Source organism: Danio rerio, chromosome 2 (assembly GCF_049306965.1).
Source record: "Danio rerio strain Tuebingen ecotype United States chromosome 2, GRCz12tu, whole genome shotgun sequence".
Classification (NCBI taxonomy): domain Eukaryota; kingdom Metazoa; phylum Chordata; class Actinopteri; order Cypriniformes; family Danionidae; genus Danio; species Danio rerio.
In genome coordinates, this window is record NC_133177.1 from 20,044,031 (window position 1) to 20,064,824 (window position 20,794).

Here is a 20,794-nt window from a genome sequence, read left to right on the forward strand (position 1 = left end):
TAGAAATAAAAATGAATTGAATTGAACAAGAGAACTCACAAGGACAGTGAAGCTTTTGAAAAATGCGTTTATCAGCGGATCCGTCAGCGGAATGACCTGACATTCAAACACTGACATTCATGGCATTCAAACACTCCAGTGCCCGAGTACTTTTCTGTCCCTTTAAAGCAGGTATGTGTGTGTCTAAATTTTAAATCAAGTTTGTAGATTACTCTTTAAATATATAAATATTTAAATATATAACTTCCCATTGTCATTTAAGCAGTTTTTTTTATTCTGAGGTAGATTGAATTGAAACAGTTGGGTTTCATGACCCTTTAAGAGGGTTAACATACACAGATCCGCATTTGATTAGCATTAAGTCAAACCTCTGACTAAATTTTACCATATAGCGGAAGACGTGTACAAGAATAAGAGAATTTTTTTTTTTTATTCTGAGGTAGATTGAATTGAAACAGTTGGGTTTCATGACCCTTTAAGAGGGTTAACATACACAGATCCGCTTTTGATTAGCATAAGTCAAACCTCTGACTAAATTTTACCATATAGTGGAAGACGTGTACAAGAATAAGAGAAATTTGTGTGAATTTGTGTTTCCTCTCTTCTCTCCCCCTCTTTCTCTCTCTGGCTTTGATGAATGGAAGCTGAGAAGAAGAATCATATCCTCTTCATTAGTGCTCAAACTATGGTGCTAGTGAGCTGGCTGGAGGGAGGGAGGGAGGGGAGTGACAGGAAGAAAAAAGAGCCAGTGTGAAGGGACATAAATGAGGAATCTCCCTGCTGTGCCCTCTTCCATGCATGCGCCACGGGGCAGCTTCCAATTCTGCCTCACAAACCGCCTGCCATGAAAAGAAACAAGGGAAAAATACTGGAAGAAAAAAAAATTAACCAAAGAAAAGAAGAGAAAGGAAGGTGAGGAAAGATGGGTCTGTCACTACTGCTCCCTTATTCAGCACTGGGAGAGGACATTCACATGGACACATTTCCCAGAGGGCCGGAGCCTTTCGCATTTCTCCCTTCCTCTCATCACATGGAGTGGGACGCCGTAATTCAGATCTTGCTCACTTGGCTCAGCTTGATTCATCTAAAAGCGCACAGATTTTAATTGAAGAGATAAGCAGGATATTAGCTGGAGGACAGTCATGTAGTCATGAAGATGGTGTGTTATCGGTGCTGCTCATATGACAATCTCAATGTTAACGTGGTGGTCTATGGGAGCGTGGGAGGTTGTATGCGTGTGTGATGTACTGGAAATATACATTTCACTGCATAATTTTTGTTTATTTGATTTTTTTAAGTCTACAGGAACAAACTGTTTAATAGTTTAAATTTGTAATTTGTTTCAAATTAGTTTTCTAAATTTGTATCTACCAAATCTATGAGTCTTTTATCTGGTACACTCTCAGAAATAACGGTACGCAAGCTGTCACTGGGGTAGTAACTTTTCAAAAGCTACAAATTTGTACCTAAAAGGTCTATATTATTACATCAAATGTACATATTAGTACCTAAATGGTACAAAAGTGTTCCTTAGAAAATTTGTAGGTACTAATATATACTTTTGAGTTACCAATATGGACCCTTTAGGTACAAGTGTGCACCTTTTGAAAAGGTACCACCCCAGTGACAGCTCGTGAACCTTCTTTTTCCTGAGAGTGTAGTCTAGTTGATAAACTCATTTGCATGCTAACAGCTAACAGACCAATTTTTTTCATTTCCACACCAAAAAAAGTGATTTTGGCTGGTTGTTCAAACTACTTATTTAAAGGAGCTAATTAATTAAATTCTTGTGGCTTTTTTTGGGAGGTAGCCTAATTGTTTTATGTTCAATCCACCTAAATTAAACTTAATCGATTTTTGTTGGGACAACATAAATGAATTGTGTGGAAAGGAACCCTGCATTTTTTTTACAGTGTATTTAATGCAAAAACTGAAATCAATAATTTTTCGTGGCTATAGTTAGTTTAGAAGAAAAAAAAAAAAAAACTAAATTTTGTAAGAAATTCTGGCACTTTTAGTAGCATTTTAGCTGGTTAGAAAATTACGCTCAGCTTGTTTTACGAGAATAAATAAAATAACTATCATGGCAAATGTCACTAAAATAATCCCAAAATATTATTAATAAAAATTATTAATTAAATAAATAAATCAGAAAATACTTGAATAAACCCGAAAACGAATAAAAACACATTACATAATTAAAATGAATAAGAAAATATTAAGCTAAATAAATGAATCAAGTAAAAAAAAAAAAAAAAAATCATTAATATTTAGATTTAATAACATTTTTTTGGTTAATTTTGTTTTTTTAATTAAAAAGTTTGTTTATTTGAATAATTAACAATTGGCAAATCTTACTAAAATAATCCTAAAATATTATGAAAAAAATTAATTAATTACATAAATAAATCTGAACAAAATACTATAAAATCAGCAAACTAATCAAACAACACATTAAATAATTCAAATTCATAATAAAATATTAAGCAAATTAAATAAATCAAGTAAATAAATCTAAAAAAATCATTCATATTTAGATTTATTTAATAAACATCCTTTGGTTATTTTTTTAAACAAAAAAAAATAGTTATGTGAATAACTAAAAATTGGCAAATCTCACAAAACAATCAAAAATTATTATGAATTAAATATTAAATGAATAAATAAATAAATAAATAAATAAATAATAAGAAAATACTCAATACACATTAAATAATTAAAAAGAATAAGGAAATATAAAGCTAATTAAATAAGTCAAGTAAATAAATTTATTTAATAAACATACTTTGCTTAATTTATTTTAATTAAAAAGTTTGTTTATTGGAATAATTAACAATTAAACTATTAATTAAGTAAACTATTGAATTATTATTTCTTCTTATCATTTTTAATTATTATTAACTTCTGTATAAGCTGAAAACACAGGACTAACAAAATTGTAAATAAATTTATGAAAGCAAAGGCATATAAAAGTCTCTTTTTTATTTTTGAATATAGAAATGTCATCTCCAGCTTCAGTACTCTGGTTTAATATCAAAGCCCTGCACTGCAGAACTGTGAACATTGTTAGTTTCTTCAAGACAAATTGCTCGTGATTTTCCTCATTTGCGAGTCGCTTGGGATAAAAGCTTCTGCAGAACGATCAAATACAAATGTTAAGTGTACAATTAGCCTCATTACTGTATTACATTAACGAGAATGACATTTTTCACATTACAGTAATGAGAATTTCAGCATAAATGCCAATCTTAATGCTTCTAAAAATAGGTCTCCTTTCTGTATCATTAAATATGAGTTTTTTTATTTAGTTTTTGTCCCTGTATACTACAGTGCAACGTATATACACAAAAACGATGGTCCGCTTCCTCGGGCACTTTAACACAATTTGAGCACGATGTGTTAAAGGCAGTTAACGTCACTAATGTGTTTCACATTTCCTACAGACACATAGAAAAAAAAATAGAAAGAAAAAGCTAAATACTAACTAACGTGAAATCCATTGAGCGGATAAGGATGGGGACGTGTCCTAAGGCAGAAGATGAGCAGTTAACGACATCATCTCATCGCTGGGCTCTCAGTACGGGCATTCGGCTAATGTAAACACTTTATCTGGCAGAAACAGCTCGGCTGCCACAGGCCCTCCTTCCTGATGAGCGCACTCCTCTGTCTCTGTCTTTCAGTTTGCCCTTTTTTACCATTGGCTTCTTTCATTAAAGAAGACATATGGTCAACTTTTTTTTTCCTGTGTGCTATTTTTAGAGGCATCTACTAAGCCAGAAAACCTGAAAAACAACAAACCAGTAACTTTGTTTTGTTATAGTTTACCCAAAATTTAAAATTCTGTCATTACTCAATCTCCCTTTACTAGTTTCAAACAGGTTTGAATGTCTTTCTGCTTTTCAATTTCAGATGAAATTTAAATACATTTTGTTTAGATGTTCGTACCAGTATGTTAGTCTTAAGGATGTATTTAAGCTAGTGTGCTCAGAAACTGTGACAAGATTCACATTTAGAAACTATAAAAATCCAAAGCTTGCAGTTTGTCACTTCCACCGGGTTCGAGTTCGTGGAAGAGCGGTTCCAGAAATCAGGTAAGACAAAAAACAGAGTCCAAAAAAAAAAAGCGAACCAGTTCTTAACGGTGCGAGAACGGGGGGTCAAAATCAGACGAGAGCTTTTCTTTTTCTGCGCGGCTTTCGTAAATCGTCGCTTGGGTTTAGGGAAGAAGGAGGAGTAGGGCGGCTGGGTCAGCCCTGTCAATCATTCAGTCATTCAGCCAGTTCGTCAGTTGGACAGAGACAGTCGCTCGACAGCGTCCTTCAGCGGCTATTTACACTGGACAGCATCGAACAGCGCGTCGAACAGCACGTCCCAAAGTGAGCTCGCGAGAAGCGTTCGAGACGCGAAAAGTGTGCACAGCGGCCTCTCGTGAAAACAAAAACTGCACAAATACATGCCTTTCGGGATGCATTTCACTGTCTCCAGAAACGTCCACAGGGCTACGTTTCCAGAATGAGCCCGGGTTGTCAGATTTTGTTACACTGCTTCTCTATATTGATCAATCCAGAATTGTTGAATGATTTACAATATTTAAGGCAAGCATTAGTAATTGTAATTAGTATTTTATGTGGGAAAGAAATCTAATTAGAGTAACTAGTTACTTTCTAAGTAATTACAGCCAACAAAGGTCATGTTGTACAGCATATTGTCCCTAAACAAACAAACTAAATAAACTAATTGGTTTGCAACATTATTGCTAAACAATATTATATTTCTGTCCATTTTGAATGGCTCAGTTCATTGGAAAAATTTTTATTTTTTATTAGTAATATAATTTTAGACTATTTATTTTAGGTCTAGCCCTAGCTCCAAAATGTTAATACGATTTACAATTAGAAACTATAAACACCCAAAGCTTACAAATTGTTACTTCTGCCTAAAAGGATCAACGACTTCATTTGACGTCATATTTCAGTTTCTCATCAAATTTTCTGACCAATCAAATGCTCTCTAATGTAATATATTTGGTAACACTTCAGTTCAGGTCACAATTCACGCTATTGACAAACCATTAACTAACACTACTAGCTTACTAAACTACTATTTAGCTGTTTATTATTAGTTAGTAAGGTAAAAATTGGGTTTAGGTTTTGGACAGGATAAGGGATGCGGCACCATACTTTATAACTACTAATGAACAGTTAACATCCTAAGAATAGGCAGGTAATAGGCCAGTAGTTAGTAGCATGAATTGTGACTTTAACTAAAAACTCTGATCAATCCAGAACTGTTGAATTGATTGACAGTATTTAAGGCAAGTATAAGTAATTGTAATTAGAACTTTATCCGGAAAAGTAAACTAATAATAGCAACTAGTTATTTTATATCTAATTACACCCAACACTGGTCATGTTGTACAACATATCCCGAAACAAATAATGAAATAAAAAATAAACTAATTGGTTTGCAACTTGCTGAGTAAACAATATATATTTCTGGCTATTGTGAATGGCTCAATTCACTGGAAACATTTTAATTTCTTTATTATTAACATTTATTTTAGAATATAGGTTCAGCCCCAGCTCCTAGATTGTGACAAGATATGCATTTAAAAGCTATAAATATTTAAAGTTTGCAGTTTGTCACTTCTGCCTAAAAAGGATCATTATTTACTTTTTGAACCTCATACTGTTTTTCAGTTCATAATTTCATTAAATCTGCGGACCAATCAAATGCTCAGAATTGATTATTCCAGAATTGTTGAATTGATTTACAGTATTTAAGGCAAGTACATTATAAGTAACTGTAATATATATATATATATATATATATATATATATATATATATATATATATATATATATATATATATATCAAAAGTAATTGCAAACGTTTGGTGGAAAAGTAATTAATTACAGAACTAGTAACTAATCACAACCAACACTGGGCCTTATGTGCAGTACATTGTTCCTGTAAAAATAAAATAAAACAACATTTGTTTGCTCCTTGATGAATAAAAGAAATATATGTCCATTTGAAATTGCTAAATTCATTAAAAAAATCTCGTTATTTTTAGACTATAGGTTCAGCATTGTTTCTTCCAGCTTTACACTGTATATCTGTGCTGAGTGAGCTTCAGGCTTCATCAGTTCTGAAGGCCCCTGTGCTGGAGTCTAAGCAGTTCATTCATTTCCTATGACAGCAGCGCAGCAGGAGAGCTACAGGAGAGCCAGATCCGCAGAGCACAGTGGCATCATGGACATCTTTCACTGGCCACGAACAAACACTTGGGCTTATACTCTTCTAAACCATACACACTCATCGCATCATTTTCATATGATCGTCATCACCCTGTTTAACCCGACATGAGCTAATATGGCACTCAGATACAGCCAATGCCTTGACAGGGTTAAGAAATGAACAGGCAGCACAACATTTGGAGTGCTGAGTTAGGAAGCTGTCCTCATCTTCTCATGAAGTATGGCGGACAGATTAATGCCTAAGCTTTAGGGATACTTAAGAGTCAGCTTCAAGGGAATCAGGACAAGCTTCCGTGCCACGCAAATCCATTCTCCTGCTCTTTCCACAGAGACCACGGAGGAGCTGCTGACGCCATCATGAGAGCCAAAGATGAATATTTATCCAACTTGTCCTCTGGAGTTCTAGGTTAGACATTTCTGCGATGATTACTTTGCATGTTGTAAGGGTAAAGAGTTTGATTCTTTGATTTGTTTGAGAAGCAGACAGGAAAAAAATCCTGGTGAGTTGTTTAAGCTAATACTTGTTTGACCAACAAAGCTTATTGAGCTCTGCTGCTTATTAAGACAGTGCTTTGTCAGGGCTTAGTTTGTTTGCCTGCAAATCAGACTGTATCATATTATATCGTATCCTATTGTATCATGTCCAATCGTATCATATCCTATCATTTTGTATATTTTTATTTAATGCCTTGTCAGCAAAAAAGGCTATTTTCAAGACCAGTTTCAATTAATTAAAAATAAATACAATTAAAAGCACAAGCAGATAACCACGGGATAAATTAGACAAAGGACTTTGCACACGCTGAAGTCTGAAATTTTCAATATGTCTTTTTTTCATAATCAAATCCCTAAAATTCGTCACTCTTACAAACCTTGCACACCAAGTTCAACGCCTATTAATAAATCTGTTGCAAAATAACTCACAAAACAATACAAAATGGAGTGTTCGAGCAGTGAACAAGATTTTGTTGCCTCCAGTCTGCTTAGCAAAAGAAAGAGGATATATTGGGTACATCCCATTCTTAGATTGGGGAGAGAGGAAGGAGAGTTCCACCTCCTTATCAAAGAGCTGCGGGATTATCCTGACCGATTCAAAGTTTACTCCAGGATGTCCGTGACTCAGTTTGATACTTTCCTCATGATACTGAAAGCACATATTAAAAAGAAGACCACCAATTTCTGTGAACCAACTGATCCTGAACAGAGACTGCCATTTTGTCACACTAAACCATGTAAACAAACTAGCATACAATAAACCACAGAACATTTATACATATATATATATATATATATATATATATATATATATATATATATATATATATATATATATATATATATATATATATATATATATATATATATAACATTATATGCTGTGTCTTTACATTTCATACCCTGCTTATTATAAAAAATTTTGTGTTAACCAATGGATTGGTTTAGTTAGTTAGTAGACGCTCTTTTGGATCTTGCCTTTAGCTAGTACGGCAGCCCTGAATTGTGAAAGCAGTTAAATTCAGTTCAGTTCACCTTTATTTGTATAGTGCTTTTACAATGTAGATTGTGTCAAAGCAGCTCCACGTAAAAGATTATAGTAAATTGAAACAGTGTCAGTTCAGTTTTGAGTGTTTAAGTTTAACACCACTTAAGAAGTCTATTAGTATGTTAAAAACTATAAAAATAAAGCTGAAAAAATAAAACATCTAATATTTTAATGGCAAATGAAAGGCAATTTGTCAGGATTCTGCCACTCCGATTTTGTTAATTCTTGTTTTGGTGGCAGAGTCCGGACACTAGTCCTGTCTTGTCTAGTATTTTGTATTCGTCTGGAGTTTTCTCGAGTCCAGCACTCATATTTCTCATCTTTGTCTGTTTTTCTCAGTGTATGAGTGGTGTCATGGCTGCGCTCGGGCTGTGCATGCTCCCACTAGATGCTTGAGCGCGAGGTATAGGCATTCTAGTGATGCGCGCTCTCATCCTGGTGTTTGTGTTTGTTCTGTCTGAATGCAGCGTGCCACTTCATTCTCAGCATCTCAGTCTAGTTGGTTTCGGTTGACGCTGGGATGGAACATGCACGTTGCATGTGTGAGTGCACGGTAAGTGTTTTTATTTATCATGTACATGTGTCTTGTGTCCAGTCTTCTGTTGGTGTTGTGTTTAGCACGTGGTCATGTTTACATACGCCGTATGCTTTATTGTTGTATTTCATGTGAACACTTGGTCAATGAGTTCTCTCATTGGCTGCGTGTTCTAGTCCTGTTTTATGTGAGCACATGGCTTGTGTTGTTTCTTAGTTTCATGTGCTCTCTCGTCTATTGTCTAGTTCCACCCACCATGTTTACCCATTGTTAGTTTATTATGTTCACCTGTTTGTTTGTTATTTTTTTCTCTTTATAGTCTCCTCTTGTCTGCTGTTCTGTGCCAGTTAGTCATGTCGTATCCTATCAAGTCATGTCCTGATTTGTCCAGCCCAGCCCAGTCAAGTGTGTTTGTTTATTCGTTTTTTTGTTATTATTTTCCCCCTTGGGGTAGTTTGTTTTTCTGTTTGTTTTATTTTTTAGTTAATAAAATCCATATTTTCCTGCAATTAAGTCCTTGCTCCTTTGCCCACCTTACATCCGTGACACAATATGTCAATGCGATTTAACACAACGTGAGGTTGAATTTAACGTGCAGAAATTATAGATGAAATGTTCAGGTTAAGTGTGCTATAACCTTAAGACATTTAGCATTCATTTATTATAAAAATGATAAAACTTTTTATATCTCTATATAAGTGAGTTTACCTCATTAAAAAATTACTTTTGCAGTCATTAAACTCGTGACAGTCCAATAAAATATGTTTTACAATAAAAGTAATTGAGCAGCAGTAGTGTGTTTCCTTTTAAATAAAAAACATGATCAAATCTCGTTTTAAAAGTTATTGAAAATCTATTTGAAATGTCAGGGTGTATTTCATACAAAGTATTTTTCATCCATGTATTCCACTTGTTCAATATGTGAACCATTGATGACAGGTCTGATCTCTGAGGGAGGAATTTGGCATATGTTTGCTTGAAAATCCTGCCTACAGCTTTAAAATATCTGCTGAGGGGACAAAGATGGAAAGCATACACTTTAGCAGTAGTAGTTACCTGCTTCTCATTGGCAGTAACAGGGTATTGGTCCTTGAGTTCAGCCATCACAAAACACTGGAAGTGTTGGTTGTTGGGAAGAGGCCGGTTGATGAAGCCGCTGTAGTCTAGCTCATCGCCCAGAGTGAAGGTTTCTGGGAGCGTGGATAGCTTTGCGGCGATGTACGGTCTTACGGTGTCTGTGTGCCGTCGACGTCTCCTGAGATGAGCTCCCTCACTAGACTCCAGGAGCTGGAAAACGATCACAGAACAAACATAAACACCAGTGGCTCTCAAGGTCATGTGGTTTAAAGCAATGCCTGCCAATGCTTTTCATTTGAATTACTTGTGAATGTGTGTATAGAAACCCGGTGGTCTATTTTGAACACATTCAGGTAAAAAAAAAAAAAAAAAAATAAACTAATTGGTTTGCAACATTAAAGTTTTCTGTTATTATACTCTATACTAATTATTCAGTCAACTTTTTTCAGGTTTTTCTAAAGAAACACCTTTTCTCCTTTTGTTTTCTGCCTTTTAGCAGTGCAGGTTAAACGAATTAAATTATATAACCATAATTATGTGGGCGTATTTGTGTGGATATCAGGGAATTTTATATGTGTGTGAGTGGTATTTTATATACATTTTCTTCACTTAATACTGCGCAAACATTATGTAATGCATCAACATTAATGGTGTTACTGATCATTGATTTAAAAGGATTGTTCATCCAAAAATAAAAATTTTGTCATCATTTACTCTTTACTTATTTTAAGCTGAAAGATATTATGAAGAATGCTGGAAACATGTAACCATTGACATAGTATTTGTTTTGACTATGGAAGTAAATGGTTACAGGTTTTCAACTTTCTTTTTAAAATATCTTATTTTGTGCTCTATAGAATTTAGAAACTCATAAAGGTTTAAACCCACATGAAGGTCAGTAAATAGTGAGTAAAAATGTTTTTATTTTTTTTATTTTTGTGAGTTTAAATTCTTTTGGGTGAACTACCCGCTTAGCCAAGACTGTGAAATCTATCTGTTGTGCCTTTATTGTGTAAAAAAGAAAAAGTTTTTATTTTTCCCTTTAAACAGCACGTTGTTAATGTGTAAACAAAAACTGTAATCTGTAAAAAAGGTTATTTTGTTTGCTTGTTTAATTTATGGCTATGTCATGATAATATTAATACAGATAAAACACATTGCATGATAAAAAAACTTCATAAATCAATAAAAGATAATAAAATTAATAAAATATATAAATAAAAATAAAACATTAGATCTTTCTGGGGATACATTTTAAAATCACTCATCAAAGTGTTTTCAACAAAGAAATATGGTCTAATAGTTTTTAAAATTTCACATTCTATTTAATTATGTTTTATAATGAGGGAAGCTTCCATATAAAGATCAAAATCTATATTTGCTAGTTTTTTAGCTAATAATTTTTGCTAATGATTTATTTATTTTATTATTATTATTTATTTATTTATTTTTTTACAGATATTGTGTTCTCTATGAACCCACGTGCAACGACTAACTATTTGATTAATTATTTTCAAGTTTTTCCAGAGAAATAAATAATCACCTTTCGCCCTTTCGTTTGCTGCCTTTTAGCAGTGCTGGTTAAATAAATTTAATGAAATAATTAAATTATATTTAGTATTTGTATGGATATCGTAGAAAGCAGTATTTGCTTTATTGCTTATAGAAGTCAACGGTTATAGGTTTTCAACATTCTGTTAAACATATCTTTTTGTGTGTTCAACAGAACAAACATTAAGGTTTGAGTAAATACTGAGTAAACTTTCATTTTTAGGTGAACTATCCCTTTAACCAAGACTGACCCAAAACAACAAATCTGTTTTGCCTTTTAATACAGGAAAATAAGATATTTTTTTCCTAAAAAACAAACAAACAAACAAAAACAGAAAACTATTTTTACAGTAATTCATTAAAGGATTATTTAATTTATTTGTTTAACGTATGGCAAGATTAATACACATAAAAACATTACACATTAATAACTTCATAATTCAATGATGTTTCAGAGATGATATAATAAATAAATACAAAAATAATAAATGAATAAATAAATATTTTACATTAAAACGTTAAATAAATAAACATTACAACGTTAGATAGCTTTTTTTTTAAAGTTTGATATATGATAAATAACTTAAAATTCTTCCTGGGAAACATTTTAAAAACATCAATTAGACAAAAAAATTGTCTAAAAGTTTCACATTCTAACAAAATATATTATATGGCGAGGAAAGCTTTAGTATAAGGGTTAGCAATTAAAATTATGCTTTTAGTGAATATCGTGAAAATTATTATTAAAGTATAACAATAAAATAAAATTATTTTGGATAAATTCTTTCTACAGATCTTATGTTCTCTATGAACCCATGTGCAACTTTTTAAAACTAATGCACAAGTGTTAATGCTTCCCATTGTAGTGCACAACCCATTTAAAAACAACAAAAACCATCTATAACTCACCTCATCCAGCTCCATCTCATCGGGATTAATCCACTGACGAGATGATGTCTGAGAGACGGGCACGACCACAATGTAATAACACCTATGCAGAAAACAACACTATTAGCACACACGCCATTACTACCCTCATACTGTATGCGCCATTACTACCCTCATACTGTATGCACCGCAGCAGAAAAGCTTGTAGATTGCAGTCCATTCCAGGTGTGTGAGTGTGTGAGAAGCTTTCAGGATAATATCTTCAGTTAATCACCTCATTGCAACGGGTTTTTAATATTCAGCTGCATGTTTCAGAGTGTGAGGGAATAAAGCGTATATGAACGAGCTGTCAGGTGGTCCCGGGCAGGGATAACCCTTGAAGACTTGTTCATAATAAGACAGAGGCTTTAATTTGGCCAGTGTCTGATACGAGAGGCATTCTCTCAAAATCAGCTCCAAGAAAAACCGTCTCTGTGCTCCAGAGCTCCACCATTACCGGAGAACGAAGTGCTGTGTCTGACACGAAATCCCACATCAATCAGCGCTACTCCAAATGCCAATCTTCTCCAAGACTTTCTCAACCTCAACACTCTGGTAATCTTTTTACCAATCAAAAAAGGCACTCCGGAGAACAGCCCTGGGATTGGCTTTTCTTTTTTTTTTTGGAGGAATCACACTGCACCAACTTACTGATTTACTGAACGTCCAAGACATCTGAAGAAAATCTCCAATTTTTTATGCGGTCACAAATTAGCTTTATCTTTTCTTTTCTTTTTGAGTCCTTTCAGTCAGTTTTTAGGACTGGTGTGTGGATTTTTAGCTTAGCTTAGCATAAATCCTTGAATCGGATTAGACCATTAGCATCTCGATTAAAAAATCCCTCCCTCCAAAAAAATTATTTTCTCTTCAACGATTCTTCTTTAGTTACATTATGTACTAAGACCAGGGGAAAATGAAAAGTTGCTATGATATCATGTAGAGCTGTTGCCTAGTTACCCAGCTGGAGACTACTCTGGTAAAAATGTTGGGTTTAACACAATCAATGTGTGTTAGGACAACATGAAGGAATTAAGTTTAGTTTCAATTCATTCATTCATTCAATTTCCTTCTGCTTAGTCCCTTTATTCATCAGGGGTCACCATAAAGTACTAAATTTATTCAGCATGTGTTTTACGCAGTGGATGCCTTTCCAGCCGCAACCCAGTATTGGGGAACACCCATACACTCCCATTCTCACACATACACTACGGCAAATTTAGCTCTAGACTTGAACCAGCGACCTTCTTGCTGTGAGACAGTGCACAAACCACAAAGCCACTGTGCCGCCCTAGCTAAGTTATTTCAAAAATAATTGGATTTGACATAAAACAATTAAGTTGTCCTCCAAAAAAACTTATTTTGTTGTTCCAGCTTATTTTAAATAAACAAATTTAACAAGTTTTTTGAGTGTATATTCAGGTGTTATCGTTGCACCTGCTGTAGCCATGGTACGTCAGTAAAGTTCCTTGATCATTATGCCAAAATGACAGTATACGTCCTAGTCAATGACCTGAAAAATATCAACTTTCTATTTACCGTCAATCTTAACGTGTAATGCAACTACAGAAGAGACAAGCTTTAAATAGGAAACATTTCTGAAACTCTTTAGTATTATTGTTTTTTGTTTTTTAAATGAGATGCTAATGTTCTAATCTGATTCAATGACTTATGCTAAGCTAAGCTAAACATGCTCCTGATAGACCAAGAGACCAGCTAAATAGATTAAAAAAATTAAAACTCAGCTGGTAAACTTTAGCTGAATTGAGCCTATTTCCAAAAAAAAGTGGAGTGTTACTTTAAGAAAAATAATTGGCTGTAGAAAAAGCCTGACTCAGAAACGACGTGTTCCTCTCACAGGAAAACAATAATCTCCACTTTTCTTCCATTACCTCCTCATTCATGAAAAATTAAGGGTTGAAAATGACATATAAACATAAGAGGCCTTTCTCATGCATAACTTATGAGGGCAGATTTAAGCGGCAGGGCCTCCACACATAAGCAGCAGCTCCTGTGAAGAGCACTCAGCCGTAATGATGGCAGGAACATCAGAAACAGAGCAGGGTGTGCTCATATCCTCCATCATGACAGGCTGCACTCTAAGTGCTCTCAAACCAGGACTTTCAGACATTCTTGCTCTCGCTTAAGACAGAAAGCAGCCCGTCTTCTGGTACATTGATTTCCACGCGTTCCTTCACGACTCGGAGGACAACGAAGTGTAAAAATGCCAATGTCACTTGAGCCAGACAAGGACCTTCTGGTGCATGCTTTGAAAAATCTGCTGCTTTTCTGGAGAAGGTCAAAAGTGAAGCTGAATACAGTAGGATGACGTTAAAAAGCAGCTGGAATCTGCAGTGTTGGCAGGACGGCTGTTTGCTGAGGTGGGGAATAATTGCATGGTAATGGTGTGTGAGCGCCACTGCAGAACGGAAAGCATGCCGTCATTGACCCGAATAGAGCTCCAGGCATTACTCTAGGCAGCGTTACTGTATGGATTCATGAGGTATTAATAAATGAGGAGACTGCATTTACATGCATAACAATTAGATGATAACTATACGAATTCAACAATACTGCAGTATCAAAGACATGCTGCAAGCTGTTCCTGAATTACTTGTGGCATTTTATGCATTAGCAAATGAAGTCTTTGAATAAATGTTTGACCTCAGTGGTCACAATTAAGCTTCAGTTAAGAGTTTTTTAAATGTATTTTGTATGAATTGTATATACACAGGTAGAGTCAGAATTATTACCCCCATTTGATTAATTTTTTTTTCCTATTTAAATATTTGTCAAATTATGTTTAACAGAACAAGGGATTTTTTCACAGTATGTCTGATAATGTTTTTTCTTCTGGAAAAAGTCTTATCTGTTTTATTTCAGCTAGAATAAAAGCATTTATTAATTTTTTAAACATCATTTTAAGGACAAAATTATTTGACCCTTTAAGCAAATTTTTTTTCAACAGTCTACAGAACAAACCATCGATATACAATAACTTGCCTAATTACCCTAACCTGCCTAGTTAACCTAATTTACCCAGTTAAACCTTTAAATGTCACTTTAAGCTGCATAAAAGTGTCTTGAACAATATCTAGTCAAATATTATTTACTGTCATCATAGCAAAGATAAAATAAATCAGTTATTAGAAATGAGTTATTACAACTATTATGTTTAGAAACGTGTTAAAAAAATCTCTGTTAAACAGATATTGTAGAAAAATATAAACAGGGGTCGAATAATTCAGGGGGGCTAATAATTCTGATATCAACTGTATATATACTTTCAACTGTATATGTGTGTGTGTGTGTGTTTATCTTATGTTTTATATATGTTTAGTTCTTCCCCCAACAATTTCTGCCTAATAGAGAGATTTTTAATATATTTAATATATTTATTTTTTGTTATTATTTATTCAGTGATGACCATGTTAGTTTAGGTTTAATCGTTCAATTTCTGTACTTGCTGTTACAGTTACTGTTACACTGCCCTGAAAACCATAAATCATTGTTTATTTATTTATTTTTGCTTTTAAATTTATTTTAATTTATGCAGATGCACTGCATGGAAAAATACTTGATCATCCCAGTCAATCTAAATTAATGAAATATTTCCAAATAGATTTATTAAAATCTACATCAAATCACCTAGTGAAATTTTATTCCAATCGCAATAACTATTGGTAAAACAAAACATAAAAACGCAACGTAAGACTTTCTGTAACGTAAGATCTTGCAGCCCTAACATATATATATATATTAGCTATTGCAAATAAAATGCTTGACAGATGGCTATTCATAGCTAGATATAAATAGCATTCTTACTTTTTCAATCTTTTTGGTGGTTTATGAAGAAACTTATGGATTAATTTGTTTTCTACTGTAAAAACTACTTATTATGGCCTAAACATTCCCCTAAGCCCAAGCCTCACAGGAAACATGTGGCAAATTTTGAGTAATGCTTTTAATTTTCAGTACATTTTAGAAAAATATACCCATGCCATTATACTAGTCTGTATAATTTACGCCATAAACCACCCAAACCAGTGCACACACAATAAATACTTACAGTTGAAGTCAGAATTATTAGCCCCTCTTTTATTTATTTTGAATTTTTAAAAATATTTTCCAAATGATGTTTGACAGAGCAAGGAAATTTTTTACAGTATGTCTGATAATATTTTTTCTTCTAGTGAAAGTCTTATTTGTTTTATTTCGGAAAGGATAAAAGCAGTTTTATTTATTTTTTTTAAAACATTTTAAGGCCAAAATTATTATCCCCTTCAAGCTAATTTGAAAAGTTTTTGTTTTGTTTTTAAATAAATAGAAAGGGGTGGGGGGTTGCTTTAACGGTATTTACTCTCCATCTAATAGGACCAGGCTACTAACCTGACAGGAGCAGAGGTGGGCACTTTGGGCAGGTTGATGGTGAGTTTGCCATTGTTGGTCTGGTCTGCCGTGTACAGGACAGGTTTAGTTTTGAACAGGTCTGGTGCAGTGCGGATGGAGACCTGCTGTTGTAGGCCACCGGCGCTGTTTCCCCGGCTCATCAGCACAAACGAGTAATCAGTGTCCGGCTGCAGGCGTGTGATCAGCTTCCTCTTCAGATTCCCCTGGACTTCCACACTCTGCTGGTTATAGAGGATCTACAACAGCGACAAGTTCAGTTTCACTCAGCTGCACGCCTCACTTAATCTCATTTCTCATTACCTTTCACTTAAACAAAGGACTTGATTGCATAAACAGACTTTATCCCTCCTCTATTCATGGAAAGTGTGTGCTGTTTTCTGGGTTTGGCCCATCAGGATTTTACTGTTATGGTTTTATACCAGTGGCTAGCATACAGAGACACCACAGATTGTCTGTTAACTTCACTATAGGCCAGAAACCATTCCGACAGACTTTCCATAGCATTTCAGCATGCTGGCCGACTGCGGGACTAGCAGTTTCACCAAACCACATTTGGTTTTACAGAATCAGCAGTTAACTCCTAATAGGTATGACATTTACATATGTTGCAGTGCAATGATTTTACAACAAAAATAAGACATTTTTGTTTTAGTAAAATACAATAGAGTCAAAAATCTGTGATTTGGTAATTTTCTTTAAAGGTGCCATATGTGCATTGATTCAATACATTAAAGTGTTCCCTGATATCTGCACAGTAAGGATGTGGCTTTGCTAAGTTCAAAAATTCTTCAGAAACAGTTTTCTTTATAACACAAGAAATTACCTCGAGAATGGAAAGTCAGTTTTGACCATATTTGGAATGGTCATGAATAATAATGAGCTCTACTCTGACTCTGCAGCTTGTAGCAGAACCTGCTCTGTATGTATGTGCAATACACACATGTTAAATAATAATTAAATATAATCAGAACCCTAATTAAACCTTTATAATTGAAGAGGTGGAGAGGTTTATTTTATCTAGGAGTGAGTGAGGTATATCTAAGCCAATAGAGTAACCTGTCGTTCTCAAGAGACTTGTGGGTGAAATAAAGGCTAAATTATAATTATACTTTACTTAAAGAACCAACAGAGATGTATTTAGAGTTGTATTTTGAATCTTTCTCATATATGAAAACAGGTATGAATTATTACCAACCTCTGCATAAATATATCAAATGTATTGGTGCCCTCTCACTCAAAATCATAGCAATCATAGCATTATAGTAAGAGCTGAGTGATATGACACGATGTATAAACGTGAAATAAACACTTATATTTAGCTATTTACATGTGTCTTTAGCTTCATTACAAACATACACAGCAAATTTCACAATATACACATTTAACTAACAAAGAAATAGTCTTAAACAGACCTAATGGCTTTTTAAAATATAAAATCTGTATATGCCGCATAAAAATATGGAGAAAAAATATGGAGAAAATTATTATTGTTGTAATATCACTTTGAAACATTGTGGCCAATCAAACTCTGCCTGGGGCATGCATATTAATAATCCTTTGTGCAACATAACAGTCTGTTTTTGGTCAGAGTTGTGTGTTTTTCACTGGGATTCTACTCTCAGGAGATTTAGAATGAGGAGTCTACGGTGTTTGAGGGTCATGATAAACCATTTCCATGTACTGATCTTTAAAGCCTAGATATATCCAGAACCTTTATTTAATTGACAAAACCACAGAGATTTTCACTTTTTTAAAATGATGCACTGATAAACCTCAATGTTTTGGTAACTATAAACAAGTTTTTTGTTGTGACAGAGGCAAACTACAAGATGAAAAAAAGATGAAGAAGGTCAATATTAAATATCAAATATCAATATCAAAGTTTTGAAACAGATGACAATAAGCAGGTAGACTTTTAATTGATGAGGGTTTTATATTTTGGGTGTAGACCATTTTAATGTGGCGATGTCACTGTCATTTCCTGCTTGTTGTCAAACTGTTTTGTAACTGTAACAAGAGGAAATTTAATTATATCTTAACATTTAAAAATCCATTATAACATTATTTAGCAATATGTGGACCTTTTTGGATTCTTGGAAGCTATGGAAATGAAACATTTAAAACAGGAAATATGTTAAGGATCCTTGGTGTTGTTCGCATCTTTCAAAATGGTCTATAAAATGAGAACTCTGTCTTTGCATTGACAATGGCTTGTTATTATTTTGTGCCAATAGAGCATTTCATATTCGACAGATGACTAGTGCGCAGTCCAGATTTCTGTTCCATTGAAAATGTAAGGTCCATCATAAAAAGTATCCAATACTGAGCTGCTGATGATTGTAAAATTTTAACAGATATTATCCCCAATGTCCAAACAATTACATATTGTAATTAAAGCTCAAGCTGATGGGACATGTTAAACATGTCTCACAGTTTTTGTGAACAGCAGCCCTAGTGAATTATTTTCTTAATTTTACAAAAATAATAATAATAATAATTAAATATTTTGGATTTTAGATGTGTATATGAAACAATAGCACAAATGTCTACAATGTGTGAGCATATAAAAAGGGTATCAGAAAGAAAATTAATATAAAAGGCTTGTATTAATGTAAAAAAGTATGGCCACACTTTATTTTGATAGACCGTTTGTTGAATTGAAGTTACATTGCATCTACATGCCAACTAATTCTCATTAGATTATAAGTAGACTGTTAGGTTGGGGTTAGGGTTATGGTTAGTTTAAGTTGACATGTACTTACAAAGCTATTTATTTTGAGATAAATGTCTGTTTACCAGCAGTATCAACAGCAGACAGTCTACTAATACTGAAATGGACCATCAAAATAAAGTATTATCTGTGTGTGACAAAACTCTTACCTTAAAAGGCACTTGTGATTTATAATTTTCTGGCACCTCCCAGGTGAGAAGGACAGAGGTTTTCATCACAGCTTTGACACCAAAACTTGTGGCAAATGCTATTGGACAGAAAAACGAGCATTTTATAAACATATATTCAGCACTCAGGGTTTGAATTATGTATAAGGTTACATTTAATACAAAAACAGAGCTTTGGAAATGAGTTACAAAGGCCTGTTTACTGATCGCTTGTTGTGCAAAATTACTGACACTGCAATAAAGAACTCACAATATTTCACATTCACTGTTAAATAAAGAAAGAAAGAAGGCCCTAGTCTGAATATTTTCAGTAAAACTGGACAAATCAGCATATTTGTTGAAAACAATGCAAATAAATTTGGAATCAAGCAAAACCTCACCTGCAGAGAGGAAACCTGAATCTCTTATTAACTGAGATGGAGTTTTTTTTTAGCATTCCAATATAATATTCCAGCTCATTTAAATGAGTTCTCTGTTATTTTAGCACGTCTGAGATTTTAATACAATTCCTAATAATAGCTTTTCTAAATATTTTCTAAATATTTTAAATTAAATATTTTCTGTTCATTATTATAATAATCGTTATCAAATTTAAATTTTTGCGGTTTGTCATTTTTAATTTTTTACATTTGTTATGTGTCAATGCATTTTTTGTCTGTTTTTTATTATTTTAGTACATCTAGTTAAACGAACTGAAACTAACTAGCTGAAATAAACAATGCTATCTGATTACTTGTCAAGTAACACCACAAGTTTTGTATAAGATGACTAGAATAAATCAGTTAGCTTTTATTTTTTTAATTATTAATTTTATATCTCATCTCATTTTCTTGTCAGCTTAGTCCCTTTATTAATCTGGGGTCGCCACAGCGGAATAAACCGCCAACTTATCCAGCAAGTTTTTATGCAGCGGATGACCTTCCAGCCACAACCTATCTCTGGGAAACATCCACGCACACATTCATACACTACGGACAATTTAGCCAACCCAATTCACCTGTGCCGCATGTCTTTGGACTGTGGGGGAAAGCAGAGCACCCGGAGGAAACCCACGCGAACGCAGGGAGAACATGCAAACTCCACACAGAAACGCCAACTGAGCCAAGGCTCGAACCAGCGACCTTCTTGCTGTGAGGCGACAGCACTACCTACTGCGCCACTGCTTTGCCCTTCAATTTTATATCATGTTTTTTAAATGTAGTTTTTAATGTTTTTTTTTTAAACATCTTTATACAACATAACTACTTTTTTATTATATATTTTATTTATTTTAGAATTTCTAATTATTTCTAATAAAGTTTTTAATCTAATACTTAATTTTAACGCTTTAAAATGTGTCATTCTCTGCAGCAATTAACGATAACAATGATCCTACAAACTACCAAACAGCATTTAGCTTGAATCAAATGTTCACAACGTAAACTACAGAGCGAGCATTTCTCCATTTGCCATGAAACAGACCACCCAAAGTGAAGATAATTGCCTTTTCTCATAGCGCCACGCATTTATCCTGGTGTTAGCATGACAAAATGGCTATGTTGTGTCAGATGTGGGTTTTTACAGCAATACAAAAACATCTAGTATCATTCCTCTTTA

The 20,794-nt window shown here is 33.8% G+C and overlaps 1 protein-coding gene across 30 annotated transcripts in view; it reads right to left on the reverse strand.

Annotated features, from left to right (window-relative positions):
• The window catches only part of ptprfb (protein tyrosine phosphatase receptor type Fb), a 368,812-nt gene that overhangs the window by 56,668 nt on the left and 291,350 nt on the right, over positions 1–20,794 (reverse strand). For all 30 annotated transcript variants that reach the window (XR_012389651.1, XR_012389655.1, XR_012389656.1 and 27 more), the window contains 4 exon segments: positions 19,181–19,278; positions 16,280–16,536; positions 11,876–11,957; positions 9,395–9,625 (listed from right to left, as the gene is read on the reverse strand). Coding sequence is in view for 22 of the 30 variants with exons in the window: in XM_021481440.3 (XP_021337115.1) it covers positions 9,395–9,625; positions 11,876–11,957; positions 16,280–16,536; positions 19,181–19,278 (668 nt within the window). In the remaining 8 variants the exon portion in view is untranslated.